The sequence below is a fragment of the Talaromyces proteolyticus genome (assembly GCF_021365285.1).
Source record: "Talaromyces proteolyticus strain PMI_201 chromosome Unknown BGW36scaffold_3, whole genome shotgun sequence".
NCBI lineage: Eukaryota > Fungi > Ascomycota > Eurotiomycetes > Eurotiales > Trichocomaceae > Talaromyces > Talaromyces proteolyticus.
This window is the reverse complement of record NW_025764279.1, coordinates 799430-819493: the sequence shown is the minus strand read 5'-3', so window position 1 is coordinate 819493 and position 20064 is coordinate 799430. Positions and strand designations below refer to the sequence as shown.

The 20064-nt window shown below is 46.9% G+C and overlaps 8 protein-coding genes across 8 annotated transcripts; 3 read left to right on the top strand and 5 right to left on the bottom strand.

Moving 5' to 3' along the window:
- Window positions 1-979: 979 nt before the first annotated feature.
- On the top strand, window positions 980-2439 carry BGW36DRAFT_424093 (uncharacterized protein; the record flags this gene model as incomplete). Its single annotated transcript, XM_046219920.1, has 2 exons — window positions 980-1384; window positions 1444-2439. 2 exons carry the CDS (start codon window positions 980-982, stop codon window positions 2437-2439), a joined length of 1401 nt encoding a protein of 466 aa, XP_046075166.1.
- A 769-nt stretch (window positions 2440-3208) lies between these two features.
- On the bottom strand, window positions 3209-4601 carry BGW36DRAFT_394598 (clock controled protein (Ccg-8); the record flags this gene model as incomplete). The annotated part of the gene is made up of 2 exons (XM_046217929.1): window positions 3209-4425; window positions 4505-4601. 2 exons carry the CDS (start codon window positions 4599-4601, stop codon window positions 3209-3211), a joined length of 1314 nt encoding a protein of 437 aa, XP_046075165.1.
- Window positions 4602-5986: 1385 nt separating this feature from the next.
- On the bottom strand, window positions 5987-10419 carry BGW36DRAFT_105470 (putative RNA-directed RNA polymerase). Its single transcript, XM_046209193.1, has one exon. It carries the CDS (start codon window positions 10067-10069, stop codon window positions 6056-6058), a length of 4014 nt encoding a protein of 1337 aa, XP_046075164.1. The 5' UTR covers window positions 10070-10419; the 3' UTR covers window positions 5987-6055.
- Window positions 10420-10525: 106 nt separating this feature from the next.
- Window positions 10526-12225, bottom strand: BGW36DRAFT_371572 (ankyrin repeat-containing domain protein; the record flags this gene model as incomplete). Its single annotated transcript, XM_046215390.1, has 1 exon — window positions 10526-12225. A coding segment is annotated over exon 1 (1061 nt), but the record flags the coding sequence as incomplete, so codon positions are not given.
- Window positions 12226-13557: 1332 nt separating this feature from the next.
- BGW36DRAFT_290274 (uncharacterized protein) lies at window positions 13558-15152 on the top strand (the record flags this gene model as incomplete). Its single annotated transcript, XM_046210751.1, has 3 exons — window positions 13558-14092; window positions 14158-14623; window positions 14672-15152. The coding sequence occupies 3 exons, from the start codon at window positions 13558-13560 to the stop codon at window positions 15150-15152; spliced, it is 1482 nt and encodes a 493-aa protein (XP_046075162.1).
- Window positions 15153-15347: 195 nt separating this feature from the next.
- On the bottom strand, window positions 15348-16100 carry BGW36DRAFT_424088 (putative RNA binding protein; the record flags this gene model as incomplete). Its single annotated transcript, XM_046219919.1, has 1 exon — window positions 15348-16100. One exon carries the CDS (start codon window positions 16098-16100, stop codon window positions 15348-15350), a length of 753 nt encoding a protein of 250 aa, XP_046075161.1.
- A 255-nt stretch (window positions 16101-16355) lies between these two features.
- Window positions 16356-17581, top strand: BGW36DRAFT_371570 (uncharacterized protein). The gene has a single exon (XM_046215389.1). It carries the CDS (start codon window positions 16453-16455, stop codon window positions 17428-17430), a length of 978 nt encoding a protein of 325 aa, XP_046075160.1. The 5' UTR covers window positions 16356-16452; the 3' UTR covers window positions 17431-17581.
- A 54-nt stretch (window positions 17582-17635) lies between these two features.
- BGW36DRAFT_105430 (WD40-repeat-containing domain protein) lies at window positions 17636-19960 on the bottom strand. Its single transcript, XM_046209192.1, has 3 exons — window positions 19795-19960; window positions 18118-19735; window positions 17636-18054 (listed from the first exon to the last, which is right to left on the bottom strand). Exons 1-3 carry the CDS (start codon window positions 19835-19837, stop codon window positions 17841-17843), a joined length of 1875 nt encoding a protein of 624 aa, XP_046075159.1. The 5' UTR covers window positions 19838-19960; the 3' UTR covers window positions 17636-17840.
- Window positions 19961-20064: the final 104 nt, after the last annotated feature.

The window sequence follows — 20064 nt, the reverse complement described above, 5'->3', positions numbered from 1 at the left end:
CGGACATACAATTCTCACAAAATAGACCGAAATGTTTTGTTCGTACGGACCATTTTGTTACACAAATGACGTCATAAGAACAATAGAAAAGCATCTCCTTCCACTTTCTAAGCGTGATATAGCTCTCTATTTAAAAAACCATTCCCATTTGAACTCTGCATATTCTATTACCTGGTTTTTGCTCCGCATCGTTTTCGTCCCGATGTCCTGTGACCGAACCTCCACCGCCGCATCTTCAGGCAGCGGAATCACGGGAACAGCATCCCTCATCGCCCACTGACCTTGGATAGCCTGGTGACTCGTGCTGCATCGCCAATCAGCGCCAGCAAACCCGGGTTCTGGCCTGCGAAATGTAACCGGGGCCAACCTTGCAACCTAAAAATGATCTTGTCGTCGCCAGCCCTTCTCACCGACTTGGTCAAGGAGTGGTCTTGTCACTTGATAAAGCAGCACCATGGTATTAGATAGATGTGATTCAGTCAGCCATGGTAAAATATGGAGACAGGAATTATTTCTTGGGAGTCAACCGCCAAAATCAAGCTCAACTTGTTTGCTCATTTGCACATTTATTGTGGTTGGTCTGGCTCTCAACAACATGGCTGATTGTCTTCTTTCATCTATGCTATGCTCGTCAAGATATGGCAAGTAAATAATACACAGCACATTCACATTGGCTATTATCAGTGTTTGAATAATCAAAGACCCCATCTGGTGAATCAATATATGGGGTGTGTTTATTCACAAACATTGTCTATAGACTCACCTCCATGTATACTGTCTCATGTTGACTCAATTTCTTCCTTTCTTTGCTTATTTGTATAGAAAGGCTTTCTGGACCTCTGACTGCTACTACTACACTACTGTTAATTTTTCCAACCCCCCGCTCGTCTCTCTCCCCTATCTCTAGAGATTCTTTTCCAGAGCCTATCGATTTCATTACAGGTATCGCAGCTGTGTGCAATCAAACAAACCCGACAACATGATTCAGACCACAACCAACCAGCAGCGATCTTCAGGGTCTTTTCCCAGAAGCAAGAAATCGCAAAGAAACACAACAAATTCATCGAAGCTCCCACAGAGGCTGATTCTCAATCCACCCAAGCCACCCCAACACCCAAAACTCGCACTACGTTCTTCTAAGCAACCGATTTTCAACCGATTAGCTGGGGATTGGATGGACTTTACGCTTATTGGAAACGGCCAAGACGCACCCTACCATTATGGTGACATATGCAAAGTGCAAGCGATTATGAAAATCTTTAATGGGTCATCTAGTACAACGAGTAGCGGAGTTGGAGGTGTGGAGAAGCACGAGTCTATAGATGTCGAGATGACTATGGTAGACACAGAGCTGGATGACCATACTCGTGTGGAACAGGAGATGGTACGTACAGAAACGATTCTAAATTGCCCGTTCAGTTGAGCTGATAGACGACGCTCTAGAATGACATTCTGCAAGAAGCTCTGGACTGTCCGCACTGTGAGAAAACCATGCATTTCGAACCCGAGGCCATGGAATCAGACATTCGTCTTGGTATTTACCGACGCTCTGAAGATCCACCATTCGTCCTCAACCAACCACGCGAGGAAATCGCCCCAGACGAGATGCCACAAGAGGTTTGGGAACCGGGGTACCTCAATCTCGCGACCACAGCTCAGCAAGAAAAATATCTCCAACTAGTCTCGCAGCACATTGACCGCAACCGAGCCAACAAGGCCTTCATTGGTATGGACGACATTGACCAAGGCTACGAATCGAAATTCGCGTTCTATTGCGTTGACTACCACATTCACCAACATTATATTCATCGACGCAGCGTCCTCAATCTATGTCGGACAAACGACGAAATGGATGATTTTCGCTATTGGAAATATAAGCTGGCACTCTGGACAGCCCAGCAAAACAGTCGACCGCAGGAAGAATCGCGTGATATAATAGTTCAAACCATTCCTGTGGACGATGAAACAGCATCGGAGCCAGCTTCTGCCACTACGAGCCCTCCAGCCATCGTGATAGAGTCTGAATCCTCAACATTAAACCCATTCACCACACCTCCATCGTCCCCAATATCCTCCGTGTTCTCTTCCCCTTTATCATCTCCATCGACCGCCGCCTCTTCGCCTCCCGGCCTACTATCATTCCCACTTCCACCACCCGCCATCCTTCCCTGGCCAAATCAGCAATTCACATTATCCGCCCAGATCACCCTGCACCGCCGGCTAACCAACCCGCGCGAAAGAGCAGGACATGTCCGCGCCGCCCACAAACGATTTCAGAGTATTATGGAAGAGCGCGCGATCCAGCGGCGCGAGGGTCTGGCGAAAGCCGAGTATCAGGCTACTATCGCTTGGAACAGATGGCAACTTGGTAAAGGCGGTCCTTTGGCGATAACCAGGGAAGGAGAGATCGGCGAATTACTGCAACGATTCAGTCGTTGATGTTACTACTACCTACCCGTTCCTGAATAATATAGCGGTGTGAGGAGTTTGATTTTTCTTTTGACTGGGTTTGATTTTGTCTGCTTGTGCTCCTTTGCATCCGAGATACCCTGGGAAGACCGCATTGCTTGTTGCATGATATTGGAACTGAGATTGTGATTGATACCCTGAGTGCGGTGTTGTTTGTTATTTTTGTGCACTGCCGATGTTGTTGAGGTTAGGTATTCATACGTATTAGCTTTATCATGCCTATCATAATACAGTGTTGAAGGAGAATCTTGGAGTCCTAATCCTCAATTAGATAGGCAAATTAGTCATGAAAAAGAAACCACCGAGATAGCGAAATATAGGGTAAGCTAAATATCGATAGATAACATGCTAATAATATCAATTGATGACACACGAAGTTCGAAAAGGATTGTTTCAAGGTATGATACCAGTCAAGTCTTTCATTCCAGCGAAAAGAAAAAAAAATCAACCTAGCAATCAATGTTGATCATTAAGTCACAGACTTACCCACGCCATAATACTCCAAATATCGCAACCGAAAAGATGGAAAATTCGTGCAAACACACCCCAGAGCTACTTTTTCAAACTAGTAGTAATCATAGTACACAAAATAAATTCAACGAAACGACATAACAGATGTGGGGATATCAACAGGTTGCAAAAGCCCAATATATCAACGAAATAAATACGCTGTCAAAGAGTCAAAGTCGACAAGGAAAAAGAGAGAATAAAATAAAAATAAAGAGAATGTGGGTATAGTTTAAACGGCGTCGCTATCGGTCATTTCAACCTCCCGATTCGCCGTCTCGATAATGGGAGGCTTGATATCCATAGGCATCGAGCGGCTGTCTTGCGCTGCTGGTGGTGCATCGTGCTGGCCATTCTCTAGGTCTGGCATCTTGCGATTCAACCGTTCACACCATGTTTGTGCGCTTACGAGGGTATCGTCAACAACGCGGTGGACCTGCGTCATCATATCTAGCCCCTCCTGTGCGAGCACTAGCACGCGACGTGCGCTGGTCGCTTCATCAGAAGTTGCCGACCCAGATTCGACTGAGGAGTCCGAAGTCGAGGCAAGTTTGAAGCGCTGAGGAAGCGAGACAAGGTGACGACGAACTAGATTGCGGGCATTTTCTGGGAGCGCCCCGCCGGTGTATTTGGACACAATATCGACTACTTGCCGTAAAGTGCGCAGAACATCTTCCCTGACGGCCTGGATATGCTGCGACAACATTGCGCGATTCTGCGAAGAGTTCTCGTCTGCAGATCGTTCTTCCCATTTGTGTAGCGCGTTTTTCAAAGCCAATACCGCATTGTTGAGTCGCTCGTTTGCCCATTTGAGCCATTTCAGACAGTAAGCTAGTCGGCGAAGAGACTCATCGCTCATGGCCACGCCTAGTCCAGATGTCGAGATTACCAGACGGTTGTGCCAGCTCCTCTGGTTCTGCGCCGAGTCGTTTGCCATCTGGTCACTGCTATTGACTTCTTCATAACTGGGCGACTTGTGGTCGTCGTATGGGGGTAGAGTCTCCGAGTATGACGTATCAGAAGTAGACCGGTCGCGCTGCATCATTGTTTTCTCCATGTCGGTATTCTCACTTGAATCTTCCGTCTTTCGACGCTTGTTTGGTTCACCAAGTTCGTTTGTGTCTCGTCGTTGAAACGCCCAGCGAAGACCACCTTCTACACCGGTTTTTCGCGAGACAGTGCCCACGGTATTGGCGACCGGGGAGCCGATGTTTCTCTCAAGGAACTCTGCTCCGTATTTGAACCGCGTGGAGTATGACTTGGAGGACTCATACGCGGACATAGACCCGTTGATGGCCGACGAAATCAGCGGATGCGTGGAGGTGAGGAGAGACAGGAGCGGTTCAGGGTGGCCGTTATGAGGTTGGTTTGGGGTAGCGGATAGTTGCTGCTGTTGTGAGTGCGCCTGTGGTAGGGCAGTAGGATGGGAAGGCGGAGAATGGACGAAATCTATATAGACATTATCAGCATTATCAGCATTCATCCAGCGTGGCCCAACAAAATATGGTAAGGTAGGGTGCGGGTTTACCCGAACGAAGGCCCTCTAGGGCCTGTGCGGCTTCGATATCATCCATTGATAGAACGCTGGCAGCTCGACGAGCACGATCGTCATCGACGTCCATCATTGTTTTAGGGGAGTCAAGGGGCAGAGCGGAGGCCGGCATCGCAGAAGATGGCGGAGGTGGAGGACGAGGCATCGTAGAGGTAGCGGCGGTATCAGTGGCACCGTTGATGGAGCGTGCCATTACTGGTGGTGGTGTTGAGCTCGGGGCGAGAACATGTGCGTGGGCCTGTGACTGGTTCCGGTGTGGCCATCCCGTGGGTTGGGCGGTCGGCTGGGGGGCTTGCATTTGAAAGCGACTGAACAGCAGAGACTGGCGCCGCGACTTGGCCGATCCAGATGGCAGCGAGCAGTGGCACGCTGGTTATGGCTGGGTGCAGTATTATTGGGGACGGGCGTTGGGGCAGACCGAATTTGGCGGTGATGTCTGGTCTGGGCAGGCTCTGCACGTGAAAGTCACGACAAAGGGGGAGGCCGCCAATAATATGACACAGCGCCGCGATCGACGCTGCTCTGGTAGTTCTGCGTCTACGGTGTGCATTTATTATCCATGCATTATTACTCCCTGTATCATCACTACCAGTATACTAGTAGTACTGCTATGAAGTTGTAGTATGGCCAATTCTGTATATCAAAGACCTGTTGCGTGATGTGGTTATTGCCGACAGCGCGGGTGCTCGGATCGAGGGCCGAACATCCATACTGGATAAGAGGATAATCATGGCGCCTCACGTGCGAACAGCCATCACTCAACAGAAATTCTTACTAGTAGTCTTCTAATCGCAATTCGGATCTCGCTGTGAGTGTTCTAATGTTATTCATAGCAGGATGAATTGTGAAAATGCGCACCCTTGCCGACGAACAATTATGGTCGCCCAGCGTGGGGGCACCGGCAGTTCAGGCAAGGTATCATCCTTACTTACCCCTCTCTTCTCCAGTATGGACTATTAGTTAAATATTCACCCGGAGAGTAATCCGCGGGATTTCCCAACTCGGGTCTAGCCACGCTCATCTGTTCAGGCCGGGGGGGGTATTGGGAAAAGATGACCAGCCATGCTAGCTGAATCACAATGATACTAATCATCGACTGTAGGAAGAGACTGAGATTGGCAAAGGATGATGTCTCCGTCGCATGTGAAATGCCCTGATCTGGACTAGCGCGTTGGGGAGGGGCCAGAATCACATGATTTATACTGACTCAACAATTTGGAGGAGATTCCCTCTTCTTGCATTGTGGAAGAGATGTCAAATAACATCCAATTGCCTAGACACAGAACATGATAGACTGACTGACTGGCTTAAATGTACAATGCCAGCGGATCTCCAAAGGATATTATTCCTGCAAACCCAAAATAGACCAAAAGCCCGTAAATACAAATGAATCCTGCAGATAAGACAATGGCACCTGCCGCTATCCTCCCATCTCTTGCTCAAACAGCTTGGTTCATCCAGTCATCGAAGGTGGAATACTTCCGTGGTGATGAGATGGTAGTTTGGCATTGTGAAAAGTCATATGGTTTACCGCAACCCTAGTCGGCTGTCATTGTCTAGAGAAAGGAGGGCATCAATGACAGATTCCTGATCAAATTCCGAGTCTTCGTTATCCAGCTCGACGTCGCTCGCATCATCAATCTCCGCATCAGCTAGTCGGCGTGCCGCTTTGCTGTTGACTTTCATGCTGACGTAGACGTTGTCTCGAACGAGGCGCGCCGGCTCCTTTCCAGTCTTTATCCAGCATAGTGTTTCCCCTGCTGCATATAATGGGAACTTTGAGCGCCAATATAAGCGATATGCACCCGAGGCCAATAGCGTTCGCCATTCATACTCGCTATTGTGCCATGTATGCCCTAATGGATGTGTGATATCTGGAGGCCGGATCCAACTGAGCTGACGCGCTGCAAGTTGAACCTTGTCTGATATAGACATATCGAGACTACACCCTGCAGCCCAATTGTGATTGGCCTTGCTGATCTGCGTCTCTAAGAATTTCAGAGCCGTGTATAAGGTGGGATTCGCCTCTTCGTTTTTTTCTCGCTCGGCTCTTGTCAACACTGTCTTCCATGGACGAACAAGATCCTCGTCACGCATTTCCTCTCCTACAGATTGGCAGAGCGCGTTGAACTCTGTCAAAACTCTTTCTCTTTCATGATAAGCAACTTCAAATCGTACAAAATCGTTGATGTTTCCTGGTTTGCCCGTTTTTGCGTCGGCATCCTTATAAGCCGGCGTTCTCCTTTCCCGCGGACTGATTTTCTTTCGGTATTGTTTCCATGCTTCATCTGTGAGCTGAAGGCCTGCCTTTTTGCTATCAACAAGATAGCTGAGAAGGACCGCAAGCTCGAGAGCCTTCGGGGAGTTGATTCCTTCTGGTTCCTCATATACAAGCTTGTCGTGCTCTACAGTGCACCGCCCAAGATTTGACATGGTTAGATTAAACCGGAAAGTGCCTTCGAGAAAATCTTCTATCGAGTTGATGTCAGCCATGGAGCGCGCGTGTGATATGAGACCAAAAGTCTCACGTTTCGGCGTTTCAGGCGGCGGCGTTGTATTCATGAAACTTTGTACTATGCCCTGATCCCAGCAGATCCATGGACGATCGCCATCGTAATCACCACCGGATAACAAACTAGCTAGGGGAGTATCTCCTTTGGTAGGGAAGACGATAACATCCTTGAAGTGACGAAGCTGGTGTTTCCAGACTGCTTCTCGTCTTTGAATATCCCAAGGGCAATGTGCTGGGGTCCGTCCAACTAGCACATCAACGCCGTCTACCATGGCATCTTCAAAATCGGGACAATCCTTCCACTGACTGGAAAAACCAAAATGAATTTCATCTTCCTCCAAGACGCCATATGGATCGGCGAGGCAATATGCGTACGTTGACAAGGGGACAGGGATGTGACACTCATTTACATATCGATTCAACGTATCTGACAGACATATCCTCAGGCGGTTTCTTAATGGAATGAAATTTCGAGGAGAAAACCCAGCTTCCAGCAGTCGAATAACAGTTTCAGTATTCTGGATGATCCATTCGTCAATCCTTCTAATGCCGTTCCGTGAGAACCCGTCTTCCGGTATTGGGCGAATCTTCTGTATTAAAGCTCTCGCCAGAGGAATGCTGTCTTTCTCTACAACAGTTTTGAATTCCATGTAGAGATCGCTGATTGCATTTCTTGCCAATTCTGAAATACGATTCCTCGGCAACCCACGGTGGTTTAGCACTTCTAATAACTGCGCATTGAGCTCTGATGATCGTAGAGGCTTGGCCCAACCCGTAACCTCGAATGTCACCTTTTCATCATCCACAAACCCGAAAAAATCGTTAGGATGAGGTTTGATTTTCAACTGTGAGTCGGAAATCTGAATCCAGGAGGAGTCACCAGTCTGGTCGCTATCAACCATCCAGAGGCCCTTGGCACCAGCGATACGGCCTTGGAAACAGCTCGGTGTGTTCCCATCTATACCTAGCTCTACACATATGGCCCGAGCCAGTGGCCGGGACATTAAAGCACATCCATCATTCATAACAGGCTGGCCAGGAGTATCATGAAGCTTCCTAATCTGATCTGGGCGGAGAACAGATGTCGCCCATGTCTTGGAAAGCCCAAGGCTGATCCGGTTGAACAATTTGCAGTCAGTTTGATGTTGGTTATGTGAACGCGGAATATGCCAGTCAACAAGTTGTTCTATCGTCATTGGTGTATGTGAGTGACTGTTTTCACCGGATGGAGAAAGGGTGGGAGAAGGGAGTTTTCTAAAATCTGTGCCGTCAACGGCAAAAAAGTCCACCCGAAATCTAGGCTCGCCGTTTTTAGACTTGTTTTTATTCTTATAGTCATCAATGAAAAACGCCCGCCATACTCTACCAAGGAGAAAATGATCGTAGTGGCTGAGCCATTTTGTGATTGTGTCACAAAAGAATGATTGACTGTCGGGTAAGTGCCTTGAGGACTGTGACGGTGCAGGAATTGTTATGCTCAAAAACCTATCAGATCCAAAGCGACGATGGAAGCGACATGTGCGTTCCATCTTCAATGGGTTGAGCCTGATTTTGAATATACCAGGCTCTCCCTTGGTGCACCAGTCAAGAGCACCAGTCATGACTACCACTTCCGAATGTCGATCGCCTTGAAATCTATCAATGGCAGAATTCCACGCCCGCTGAGATGGTTTCTCCGGGAGTTTCTTACTCAAGCGTTGACCAAGGTCACCCAGCCAATTCCAGAAACCAGCATATTGCTCATGTGGTTTATCTCCTGCGAGAATTTGCATGGGATCGACATTCCACTCTATTCTGACTCGCTCTAGCTCGTATTTAGCTCTTAAAGGAACTTTAGCTGAGAAAGTTTTCTTTTTCGAGAATGGACCGTGTTGGAGAAGTTTATTCAGAATGTTCTGTTTGATATCGACTTGCTCGTTCTCAGTTCCTAAAGATGCCGGGTTTTGTTCTTCGATGGATTTTAACATTGTCGAGAACTCTGCGCTCTGCATAACTCCCTCCACAGAATCGGTCTCTGTGAGGGCTTCATCCAGCTGGTCGGTGATATCAGTTGCAAAGGAGGTTTCTGGATCGCGTTGATTCGGAGGCTCGAAAATGGAGTCCACTGTAGTTGCAAAACTAGTGTTGTGTGTGAACGTATTGCCAGTTTGAGAAGTCGAGATCTTCTGAAAGTCAATTGTTGGTTGCTTGCTCTCTGTAGTTCGACTCAATTTGGTGATCAGCATATGATCGGTAATTTTAGATTGTCTTTTTTTCGACTTCATAGTCCTCTGGTCGACCATATTCAAACCGTCAGTTGCTTCCATGATATGTGAATTTATATAAGGTTCGTCCCAATTAGGGTCTTTATATTCGTCTAGGTTTCCCAAAGACCGATACTCACTTTCAGTAGGCAGAGTTGGGGAGTTAGGAGCCGTGTGAAATACCTCTTCGTCATGATCAGATTTTCTCTTAGGTTGAGGCGTAGGTACCTCCGTAGGATGCTGGTTGCTGCTGTCACTGGGCCTGGAAGGCCCATTGGCAAGGTTTCGAGGACGACATAGAGCTTGAGAATCTTGCGAAGGATCGACCCCGTCTCTGAGAATCCATAGTTCCGAGCGGAGAGTATTCCAGAGCACTTCCACTCTGTGCTGGCGATCACTATCGGATACTCTCCGGTAGTCATCCGTTCGTAGGAAGTTATCACGGGACGGTATGGTACTAGAATCCTGGTTTGGCTTATGTACCCAGTGATTGTCTCTAGCATCTTTGATATTGGTATTAATTTGCTCTCTGAAGTCTGAAAGACTGCGATCAAATGCTGTACGATCTTTCCAAAACAGTTCCTTTAGCCAAATGTGACATTGTTCCTCTATCGACCTATTGCCCCGCGATTGCGAACCTGGAGAACGGAATTTTGGATTTGGAATACGAAGCTCAAAGTCATTATTGAGGCTCTCTATCTCCTTTTCCAAAACTTTGCCAGCACTACTCTGTGGGGTTACCGGAGCAGGCGAGCTTCGAGGCCTAGGCATTGGAACGGCTGACATGGTAGAAGCTTCTCTCAATCAGCTCGACATGTGAGAAGTTTTTTTCAACTCTGCAATATCAATTGATGCAGCTAGAGGTTATATAGCACGCTGAGAATGCTCAGATGTGAATGTCCTGTGCCGAGGGCTGCCGGCGAACAAGGCTGAATCTGCAGCCATTTACAACTATGGAAATATCAAGCGAAGAGGGGTAACATACAAAAAGAAAAGAGCATATCACTGGGGCTGCATTGGCATCGAATTGTCATCCAATTGATGTCTTTGAGTGCTTTCAGATTGGCCCCTCATTTTGAAATAAGAACAAAAGAAGAGAAAGATGAATAGCGACACAGTGAGGGGGTTGGCTTGTGATATCAATCGAAATGGCATGGTGGCGGCTGGGGCATTTAGTTGCGGCGCCTATTTAGGTAGCTTCCCCTGCCAACAGCTCACTTAATTTTGATATTGAAGGGCGGCCCGCACGGTACCCGCACCTGCCATACACAGCCCCGCCCGTTTCCCACTGGCTCCGTCCTTACAACATCGATCAGTTGCATTATCCCCAGGCCATTTTCATTGATGGCTTGGTTTAGTTGCTTTTTGATGAAGACTGACCGGTGAATAGCTCAGTCATGAACCCGGCCAGTTTGGCCTGACAGGAAATTTCGGCGCAGTCGACCGGGGCCCGGCCAGCGTTGTTCACTGTTTCAGTTGACGCCTGCCAAGTGACGAGGAGCTTGATAGTCTCCAATACATCAGCGTCAATGTGCTGCTCAGTATTGGTGAGCATGCACGCGTAGTGCAGAGCTGTATTTCCGTCATTGTCAGTCGCCATGACGTTCGCACCGCCGGCCAAAACAACACGCGTTATTGCCGCTGAAATTGTTGCAGCACAGTGTATGGCTTTTTTACCACCTGGCCCTGCGAGTTCAATGTTGGCCCCTGCCGTTATTAAAGCTCCTACAGCATCTTCTTCGTTCAAACAACATGCTTTCTGGAGTGCTGAGCTACCGTCTCTGCATAAAACATTAGGGTTTGCACCATGCTGAAGTAAAATGTTGACATTTTCAACGTGTTTATAACCTATGGCTTCCAATAGTGGTGTCCTACCGTACTGGTTGACACTGTTAATCATGCTCTCGAGGCCTCGCCCTAGTAGCTCGGACAAAACGAGGGAAGAAGGATTCCTTGCCGCGCTGTGAAGAAGATTGTACCCCTTGTCGGTTACGTCGTGGACATCGGCGCCAAAGAATATCGCATGACGCACAAGGTCCACGTCAGAGTTGGCGGCCATTTGATGAATGACGTGGCCCTTCCTGACATCAGCACCGTGTAGCATGAGCAAACAAGTAACTGTACGATTCTCTGTCAGGGCAGCCATATATACTGGTGTTATATACGCATGGTCGATAGCAGACAGATCCGGATTCGCGCCGTGAGTCAAAAGAAGTTTTGTCATCACCCTAGAACTGGGACAGCCCACCGCAACATGCAGGGCACGCATTCCCATGGAGTCGGGAGAATTTGGATCAACACCATGGAATAGGAAGCTCGAAACTGTCTTTAAATTTCCCTTCCTTACTGCACGGAAAAACCATGACTTTGGGAAAAAAATGCTGTCCAATCCAGGGAGGTATGCCGTTTTCAAGGCCATCTTATGGCATTTTGGTCGAAATATGACCCAGTTTCGCTTAGTTATGGCCGCAAAATGGCAAAAGTCTCGGTGATCCAGATTGTCCGCAATCATGAGAAGCAGCTCGACCGGTAGATCACACAGCTGTGGAGACTGTCGGTATGGCCGTAGGTAGGAATCGATTGTAACTTCCAGTCTTCTATACTGGAGCGACTGTTCAGCAAAGTTGTGGTCTTGGCGCTTGGGAGACATCGTTTTTAAGTGGCCTTAGTCCCTTTGCAGGAGGTTGAAGTATGAGAAACATTTTGATATGTGGACGGACTGGTATGTTGTCATTGCTCTGAGTCATGCATATGGTTATGTTTAGATGAAATTGAGTCGAGGCTATATGAACGTCGTGTGGTTGAGGTCATTTGAACAAGTATTTGTATCAGCAAAGGTGCTCTAATGAACACAAGTAGGCTTTAGCCTTCATACATGATAAACTACATTGTTAAAGTAGTCAACTGGTAGCACGAAACTTTGAAAGTAGCCCACATGTTCGATGCTGATATCAACGCCATGATGAACATTGTCACCCTGCGGCTTCAATTCTAATAGGTGATCTTAAGACTATATCAGGTTGATAAAGGATCTTTATCTAATATTATGTCACCATTCTTCTTTCCAACATGTAACAGTTGGATGTTTCAATGTTTCAAATATACATTTAAATCGGTAGTTGTAGCATTGACACTGGGAGGCATTTTGTGGTAGCCACCTTACTACTTAGAATAGCGACAATTATTGTGAAAACCACGAAAGTATTCCATTGGTTTATAATTTACTGATTGTTTGATGTATTCTGATAGGGGCCGGCCTACCAGAGGTGTAGATTACATAAGATTCAATGTTTCACAAATCAAGACATAGCAATTTTCAAGCCAAAATGAAGTACTAGACCAAGAAGGAATATAACGAAGGAAAAAAAGAAGACGAAGAGAGAGAGAGACCAGAATTGACTATATAGGAGTCAGAACCCACGGCACTTGGCAGTCGGATCCACGGTATCGATCTATCTATCTCGCCTTTTGAAAAGTTTATAAGGAAATATATTTCATATAATACTCGGCCTTATCAGTGTTGATAGCAGATGTTTTATCAATGGTCAACTATGGAGATGAATCGGGACAGTTTTGCCATTTCGGGCTGTAGTCTCCCGGGCCATTCCCCTTTGGGAAGAGGAATCCAGTTAACTCTGCAATTATACGGTCTATGATGGCGATTGCAGATATAAGATAACTTTGTGATAAAACGTAGCATATTAATTGAAATATTGTGATTGAGAATGCAGTCTTTCAACTGAATAGGTGATGATTTATATACTAATATATGTGTGGGGGCTCGACCAATTGAAGCAAGATATTTGTAAAGTAGTTGGAATATCTGCGGGCTCTTGTAATTATATAGATTTTAGAAATGCCTATGTCACTAGACTTCAATACTAGTCTCGACTTTCTGTCAGTGAAACTGATTTCCGAGACGTTATCAAGGAGATGATACCTCAAATGCTTATTTCAAATAGTGTATTTTACATGACAAACAATATGGCTATCTTTTCACTCTTCCGATAAGAGATCTTAATCTATGATAACTCAAGAAAGATCTACAAAACGCGGGGTACGGATGGTACGAGGGTCTGAGTTGCTTCTTTCGCGTATTAAATCCGAGGCAGGTCACTGTACAACCTTCCGCTTTAAGATCACCATCCTATCCAGTTACACGTATGAATCAGTGCCTATCAACTTTCTTTAATAGAGCATCATCCTTACACGCGTATATATAGGCATTAAAACGGTTTGCTAGAAGGTTTACTCTGTTCACGTCGCTGGACGGTATGGCTTCGTTTCCGATATCCAATCTTCAACCGTGGAGTTCGCAATGGTTAATTGGATTGACTCTGCTAACTACCTTTACGGTTTGGTATATCTTCAATAAAATCAAAGAAAGAGGTGTTCTAGGCCGTACCCGCAGAATTTCCACGGCCAAAACACCGCCACGCTCAGTATCGCCTGAGAAATCATTATCAGGGTCATCATCTCCCACAAGCTATAACAGTGTCTTTCCTCCATCACGCAGAGAGGCAATGGCCAGTCTAAAAAGCGGAAAGCCCGCAACAGCACTGGACAGAGTCAGTGACGAGAAGATTCACAAAAACATCCTCCCAATGACGGAGAATTACGAAACAGCAAAGGGAAGCCTATACACTCCAATGGGGTTTTCTGTCGATGAAATCAAAGCGATGGGGGATTTTCCAGATTATACTATTCTAAGTGGCGTGCCGTTGCCAAAGGCTTACAACGAATTTGATATCGACAAGGCTCTCCCTCGTCCGTATCGACCATTTAGATGGTCCTATCACCAAACCATGTGTATGTGATTCCTACCGATTATTATTATCATTATTTGGAGCGAAATAAAATTTAATGCTCCTTAGCATTGAAAAAACTTGAAACCGATTGGTGGATTGAATTGGAAAACACTTACAAGCAGCGAATCGCTCAGCGCAAAGATCTGTATGCGAAGCACGGCAAGGCAGTGCTTGATTATCTACCAGGATCCGAAATTGCCTGCAAGGAATTAATGGAAATGGTCTTGCAATTTATCTGTGCTCGATATCCTCATTTGTTCCAACTCAAGGATAATCGTATTCTGGTAAATAATATTCTGGGAAATGAGCAAGACATTCGCGCCAAACACCCCTTGGAGATTCTCATGGACAATATTCCCGAGGATTTTGCTATCACATTGCGAGACGATTCCACGGGTTACTACGTCTTCCGTGCTGGGGTTATTTGTTCAGCACTCGGTTGGAATGTTGGCACCAAGATTGGTCTTCAGCTGCATGAGATCCATGCCCCGATACCCGACTACAAAGAAAAGATGAAGTTTTCAATGGACCGGTGAGTAATATACGTCTTGCTTGTATCATGGTATTAATAAGATAGCAGCTTTTTCACCAAAATGCCAGCAGATAAGCCTATTCAACGTGGCTCATGGGGACTAGAAGTTGGCCGTCCACTATACATGCCACCAGGTGACCCGCATGAGCAACACAGATTGTCTCAAAGCCCCAATTTACTCCTTGAGGATTGCCATCTTCGAGTAGATTGGCAAACGCTTCGCCGGCTTCCAATCTCTGGCGGTGTTGTTTTCAACTTCAAAGCTGTCTTCACACCAGTTACCGAATTCAGATATGAACCCAAAATCCCTGCATTGATTGCCAAAATTCTTCGGGAAGGAAAGAAGAGCTTGATGGAATACAAAAACACGTGGCATGTAGAGCATATTGTCCTCCCCGCTCTAGATAAATGGAACAAAGAGCAGGAAGATAGTGGCATGATTAAGAAAAATTGGGATGTATCCACGTTGGATGAGGACCCGTGGTTCCAAGACTGGGAGGAAAAGTGGCACCGGCAGCAAGGCTTCTAGAGGCCTTTTTGACATACACAGTATGCAAATTCCCCTCTTGATTCACCCTCCGAATTCCGTTGATGTACATATTTATTTAGGGTTTGCCTCATGTCGCATCGATCAGGGCACTTCAAACATGTCTTCGTTCTCAGATATTTATCAGGAGTTGGCGGTTGATATTCTGAATAATTCTTGTTATTTTCTCTTCTTCTTTCAGTCCTCCTCTTGTCCGCCGTTTGATGCACGGTCACTGTTGTCGCTACCACCGCTATGATAGCTAACCTCACTTTCGCGATCAAGCTCGTCCAACTCATCTGCCAGTGGACTCACCCGCTCCTCCAATAGATCAAGATCCTCTAGTTGTTGTCTAGGAGGTATCTTCCACAGACTTGTTGCACAGACACGATCCTTTGTAAGAAGACTATCGATGAATTGATCCATAGTTGTGAGGAGATAATTTTCGCGCCTCCTCTGCTTCAATTTTCTGTAATCAAGCAACAATGGCTCAAGATACTTGTAGATATCGACCGGTTCGAATGTAAGGCGTATATAAAATGCAGCCAGAGCACGTAGATACTTAAAGTCACCCCGGCCTTTGACCACTTCTGCATCGGGGTCTTCACTGTCGGCGGTTTCGTCATCGCTTCCTGGATCGCTGAAATTCAAGTATTCTAGAACTACTTCGCGCTCAGGTGAGAGCTGGAGCATTTTGAAGGCTAGACAGAGAAATGGTGTCGGTTTCTGAGCGAGTCCGTATGTACCTCCAATCGAAGTCAGCTCGATCGCGCGATCACACAGTGTCGCGGCACTCAGGCCAAAGCATTGTTCTTTCCAGTAGTAGGAGTCCGTAATCCGGTCGCGTACTGCTTTTTCGAATAGTGTAATGGGGTTCACGCCGCGAACGAGAGGGCCAGAGTAGCCGCGATTGTCCAGGAAGTTGCTTGCGTCCGCGCGATGGGACGCCATAGCGATGTATTTTTATAGAAATATCTTGCCAGTTTCAAGTGGAAGAACGAAGGCAACCATATAATCACTTCAGTTGAATTGGCGGTTTCTTTCTTTTTCTTTACCTCCACCTTGCGGATGTGCAAGAAGAGAGAACGGCTTAGCGTGCTGCCGCAGTTTTGCCGCTAGCGTCCTTCGCGGGCTTATCTGATTGTTGCACGGGACAACGGCTGGCGTAAACAGCGTCATTTTGGTCTTGACTATCACGACATGATGTAGAATCAGTCGACCTTTGCATTTTGCCTGCAACTTTCCTTCGAGGACAGCCTAATTTATTCGTCGGAATTGGTGTTCTCTGAATGTCGCCCACAACATGGTTCTCTTAACCTCGTCGACGGTCGCAACACTCCTCGTGCCGATTACCTGCATATGCACATTCAGCATCTTCTTAGCTGGCTATGCACTACAACAACACTCGGTGCGCAAAATTCAAGATGCGATGCGCCCACTTGATTCCATAGCGACGCTACCCCAGCAATTTTCGTACGACGAAACTCAAGAAACAGCAACGGATCCAGCGACGGGAGAGCTCATCACTGTCAACAAGGGGAATTTCGCCTATCTACAACTGCTGTCTGAACCAAACCCGTCTGACATATGCTCAGCAATCCTTTTCTTCAAAAAACTCGCCGACGGCCAGTCTGTGATCCAAGATCGCCTGTTTATGTATCCCCAGGAATGGGATCTGATAGCTTCATCCGACCCCAATGTCAACATGGCACTCTCAATACTGTCAAGTGCAAGCCAAAAATACAGTTTCTGGACCTTGCCCATCAGCATGAAACTTGTTACAGAGCAGGGATATTCACTCACCGATTCGAAACTTTTCCGGCTTGGCGAGATTCAGTTCCTACAATATGACAGCGTGTTGTACCTTCGTACTCCAGGTCTCTTGCTCAACGCACAGGAGCTCGACAAAATGCTTCTAAGACGCCCTCTACCACTAAAATATGACAAGAATCGTGTCGAGTCTTTCCGCAACGAGGCGTGGATCGGCATGCCTCTGATGGCGCATCAACAGCCCAAGTTACCACCAGTTTATCTAGTTTCAGTGAACACTATGCCTAGTCGAGTGGAAGCACGGACACATATTCCAAATGTGGCACTACGAGGCTTTGGCGATTTGGCTGCGGGCCCAAGTTATAGGAGGATCAGCGGCAATGATCCTGCATATGTCTTCTTCGATTGGGACGAAGATGGACGTGTCAAATGGGAGGGAAATCCGTATTACGACCAATGGAGGGATGAACAAAGTGAGGTCTGTCCAGGGCTGGATTTGGGCTTTTATTAAACCTCCCGGATATTATTTTGGCTACTAAGCTGGTGGGTGATTGAGTTATGTTTCAGGGTGCGATGATATCATGAATTTCGTTTAGCAATTGCATCATGGAAGGGAAATTGGGATAGGTTTTCACACTTGGGACTTCTTGGAGTATATAACCTTTTTTTTTTGTTTATTTTCTTGTGGATGTCCATTTCACATTTCAATGATACTTGGTCTTTCAAAATTGCCTTGTATAAGCTGGTCGTAATGATTCGTTTTATAAGTGCCCGATCAAAATGCCCCAGAATTCCCAGTTCATAATACACACGTAGAACGGCATAATCTATCCAAAGAGAATATCGTTCTTCTAGCATCGTAAATTACCAACAGTGCCACGGAGAATAAGGCCAATAAATGAATCGCCCCAGAGATAATTTTTATACATTGATCTCATATCCCAAAAGAACTTCTGTGGTATTACCTTCCCAGCCGCGGTTGCCACTTGCGGACAGCATAAACCGGCAAGTAGGGTCAACATATAATTGCGAGATGACGCCTGTCCGATGGCCGGGGATGACTAGGAAAGGGACAGCCGAGTGTTTATATGACTGCTCTTTCAGGTCGTACAGGCGAAGAATATCGTGCGAAGCACTGCGACCAATTAGTATGGGAAAGTATAGAGACGTTTTAATAGTGCAAAATGAGGTAGCTCACCATAGAAGATGTCGCCCGTTGGGCATTGCCTTGACTGCAGTTACTGCTCCACCCACCTGGGGAAGCCTAAAGACCCGCTCAGGCTCTCTAAAGCCTTTGTGTAAGCTGAATTCTTCAACTGTGCCATTACGACGCCCTGCATAGATGTAGTTCCCATCCGGGGACCAGCAGGCGTTCATGCACCAAGGTGGGACATTCCGAGGACTAATACGTGCGACAGGATTCGGCTGCCGCCTGTCCCAAATGCGAATTGTACCCTCAATCGAAGCAGCAAGGAAGGTTGTGTCCGATGTTATTTGGGACGAATTTTCTAAAGTTTCAGGCTCCTGTGTAGCCGACGGAGGCTCGGTGATTTCTGCATGGGGCAAGCCGTTCGTTACTGGTTCGATAGCAGGCGCGGCCTGCTCAGTAGTTTGTGGTGCTGTCTGGAAAGAACTGCTTGTGGGATCGGCTTCTGTATCCATGGGCGCCGTTGATTGTGTGTCTTTTCCATTTGGCTGGTTAGCGTTGTCTGGTTCTCTTTGTGCGTCTTGCTCTGGATGTGGAATATTATTCATTTCTAATGATCCTCCAAACAACGCGTCCTCATCAATGTTCCCTGCATCGCCGGACGGTGCTCCACCGTCTGCAATGTTGCCATCTGTGTCTCCGAATAGAGAGTCAGGACCACCGAAGAGAGAATCCGCAGGAGACGCTGCCTGTGGATTGGTGTCATCGCCTGTTTGTTCATTTTGGGCTGAGCCATTGACTAAGCCGAATGACGACGATTGATTGTTTGACGAGAATGTCCCACTATGCTGGACCTCCGTGGTATCGCGTGGGATGGGAAGACTAGACTCTGGTCGGATTTCTATTGCAGAAATTTGACTAGCACCGGGTCCGAAGATATTTTTGGCCTTTCCTACATTAAGATCCCACTCCACAACTTGTTTGTCCCAACTGCCTGAGAGAAGCGATTGCTCATCACGCGTGATATTCAGCACTGAAACAGCTGAGGTATGCTGTTTCAGGAGAGCTATTTCTCGACCCTCTTCATGACGCACTGACTGCAGGCGAATATTCCCAGACTCTAAACCGGACAGCAGCCAAAGAGCTTCGCTCTGAACTGCAAGAGAGTATACTGGTGATAGCACATTCCCATCCATATTTTCCCAGTAATTCATAAGAACGCCGGCCTTGACGACGCTATCCACAAATGGATGCCGTTGAGCCACCGTCAACATTAATTTGCCATTGATAGAATCCGCCCAATTATATTTCCTGATATACCCATCAGATCCTCCACTGAAAACCCATCGCATATCTGCCGTAGCTGTCACGGTATTTATAGACGTACTTTGAGGGGCAGCTGTGGTTGGTACGATATCATATGTTTCCGCTGTAAGGTATTCCGGTCGAACACTTGGGCGGAAGATCGCCAGAGAGTCTGCGGGGACAGTTAGGTTAGAGTCTTGTTGTGATGCGCCTCCAGGACCGCCATCCGATGTCTGGCTATTGTTGGAGGGGCTGTCGGCGTCTTGTTCTTGGTCAACATCCTGATCTGGCTCGTTATCTCCATCACCATCGTCGGCGTCCCTCATCTGCTCGTCTTCGTTATCGGAGCTTCCATCTTGCGAGCCTGATACAATATTTTCCTTAGTATCATGCTGCAAAATCAATTCAAAGAGTATGCCCTACCGGCCATCTCACGATCATCATCCTCATCTACTAGTGACGCCATGGTCAACTAATGATACCCCAGCCGCCTGCCTTCCGGCCCCTGCTACTTCCTCGACCAAACCGAAGACAACTATATTTAATGCGACTCTGATTTGTGTGGATTTATTTTGTATCCTTCTGGCGTTGGAGCTGGGAGGGTTTGATTTGAAATTCAGAAATGCTGGTTTGAAGCACAGGACGCGCCTTTGAAATTGGCGTCTTGATTTATAAATCAAGGTGGAACGTGCC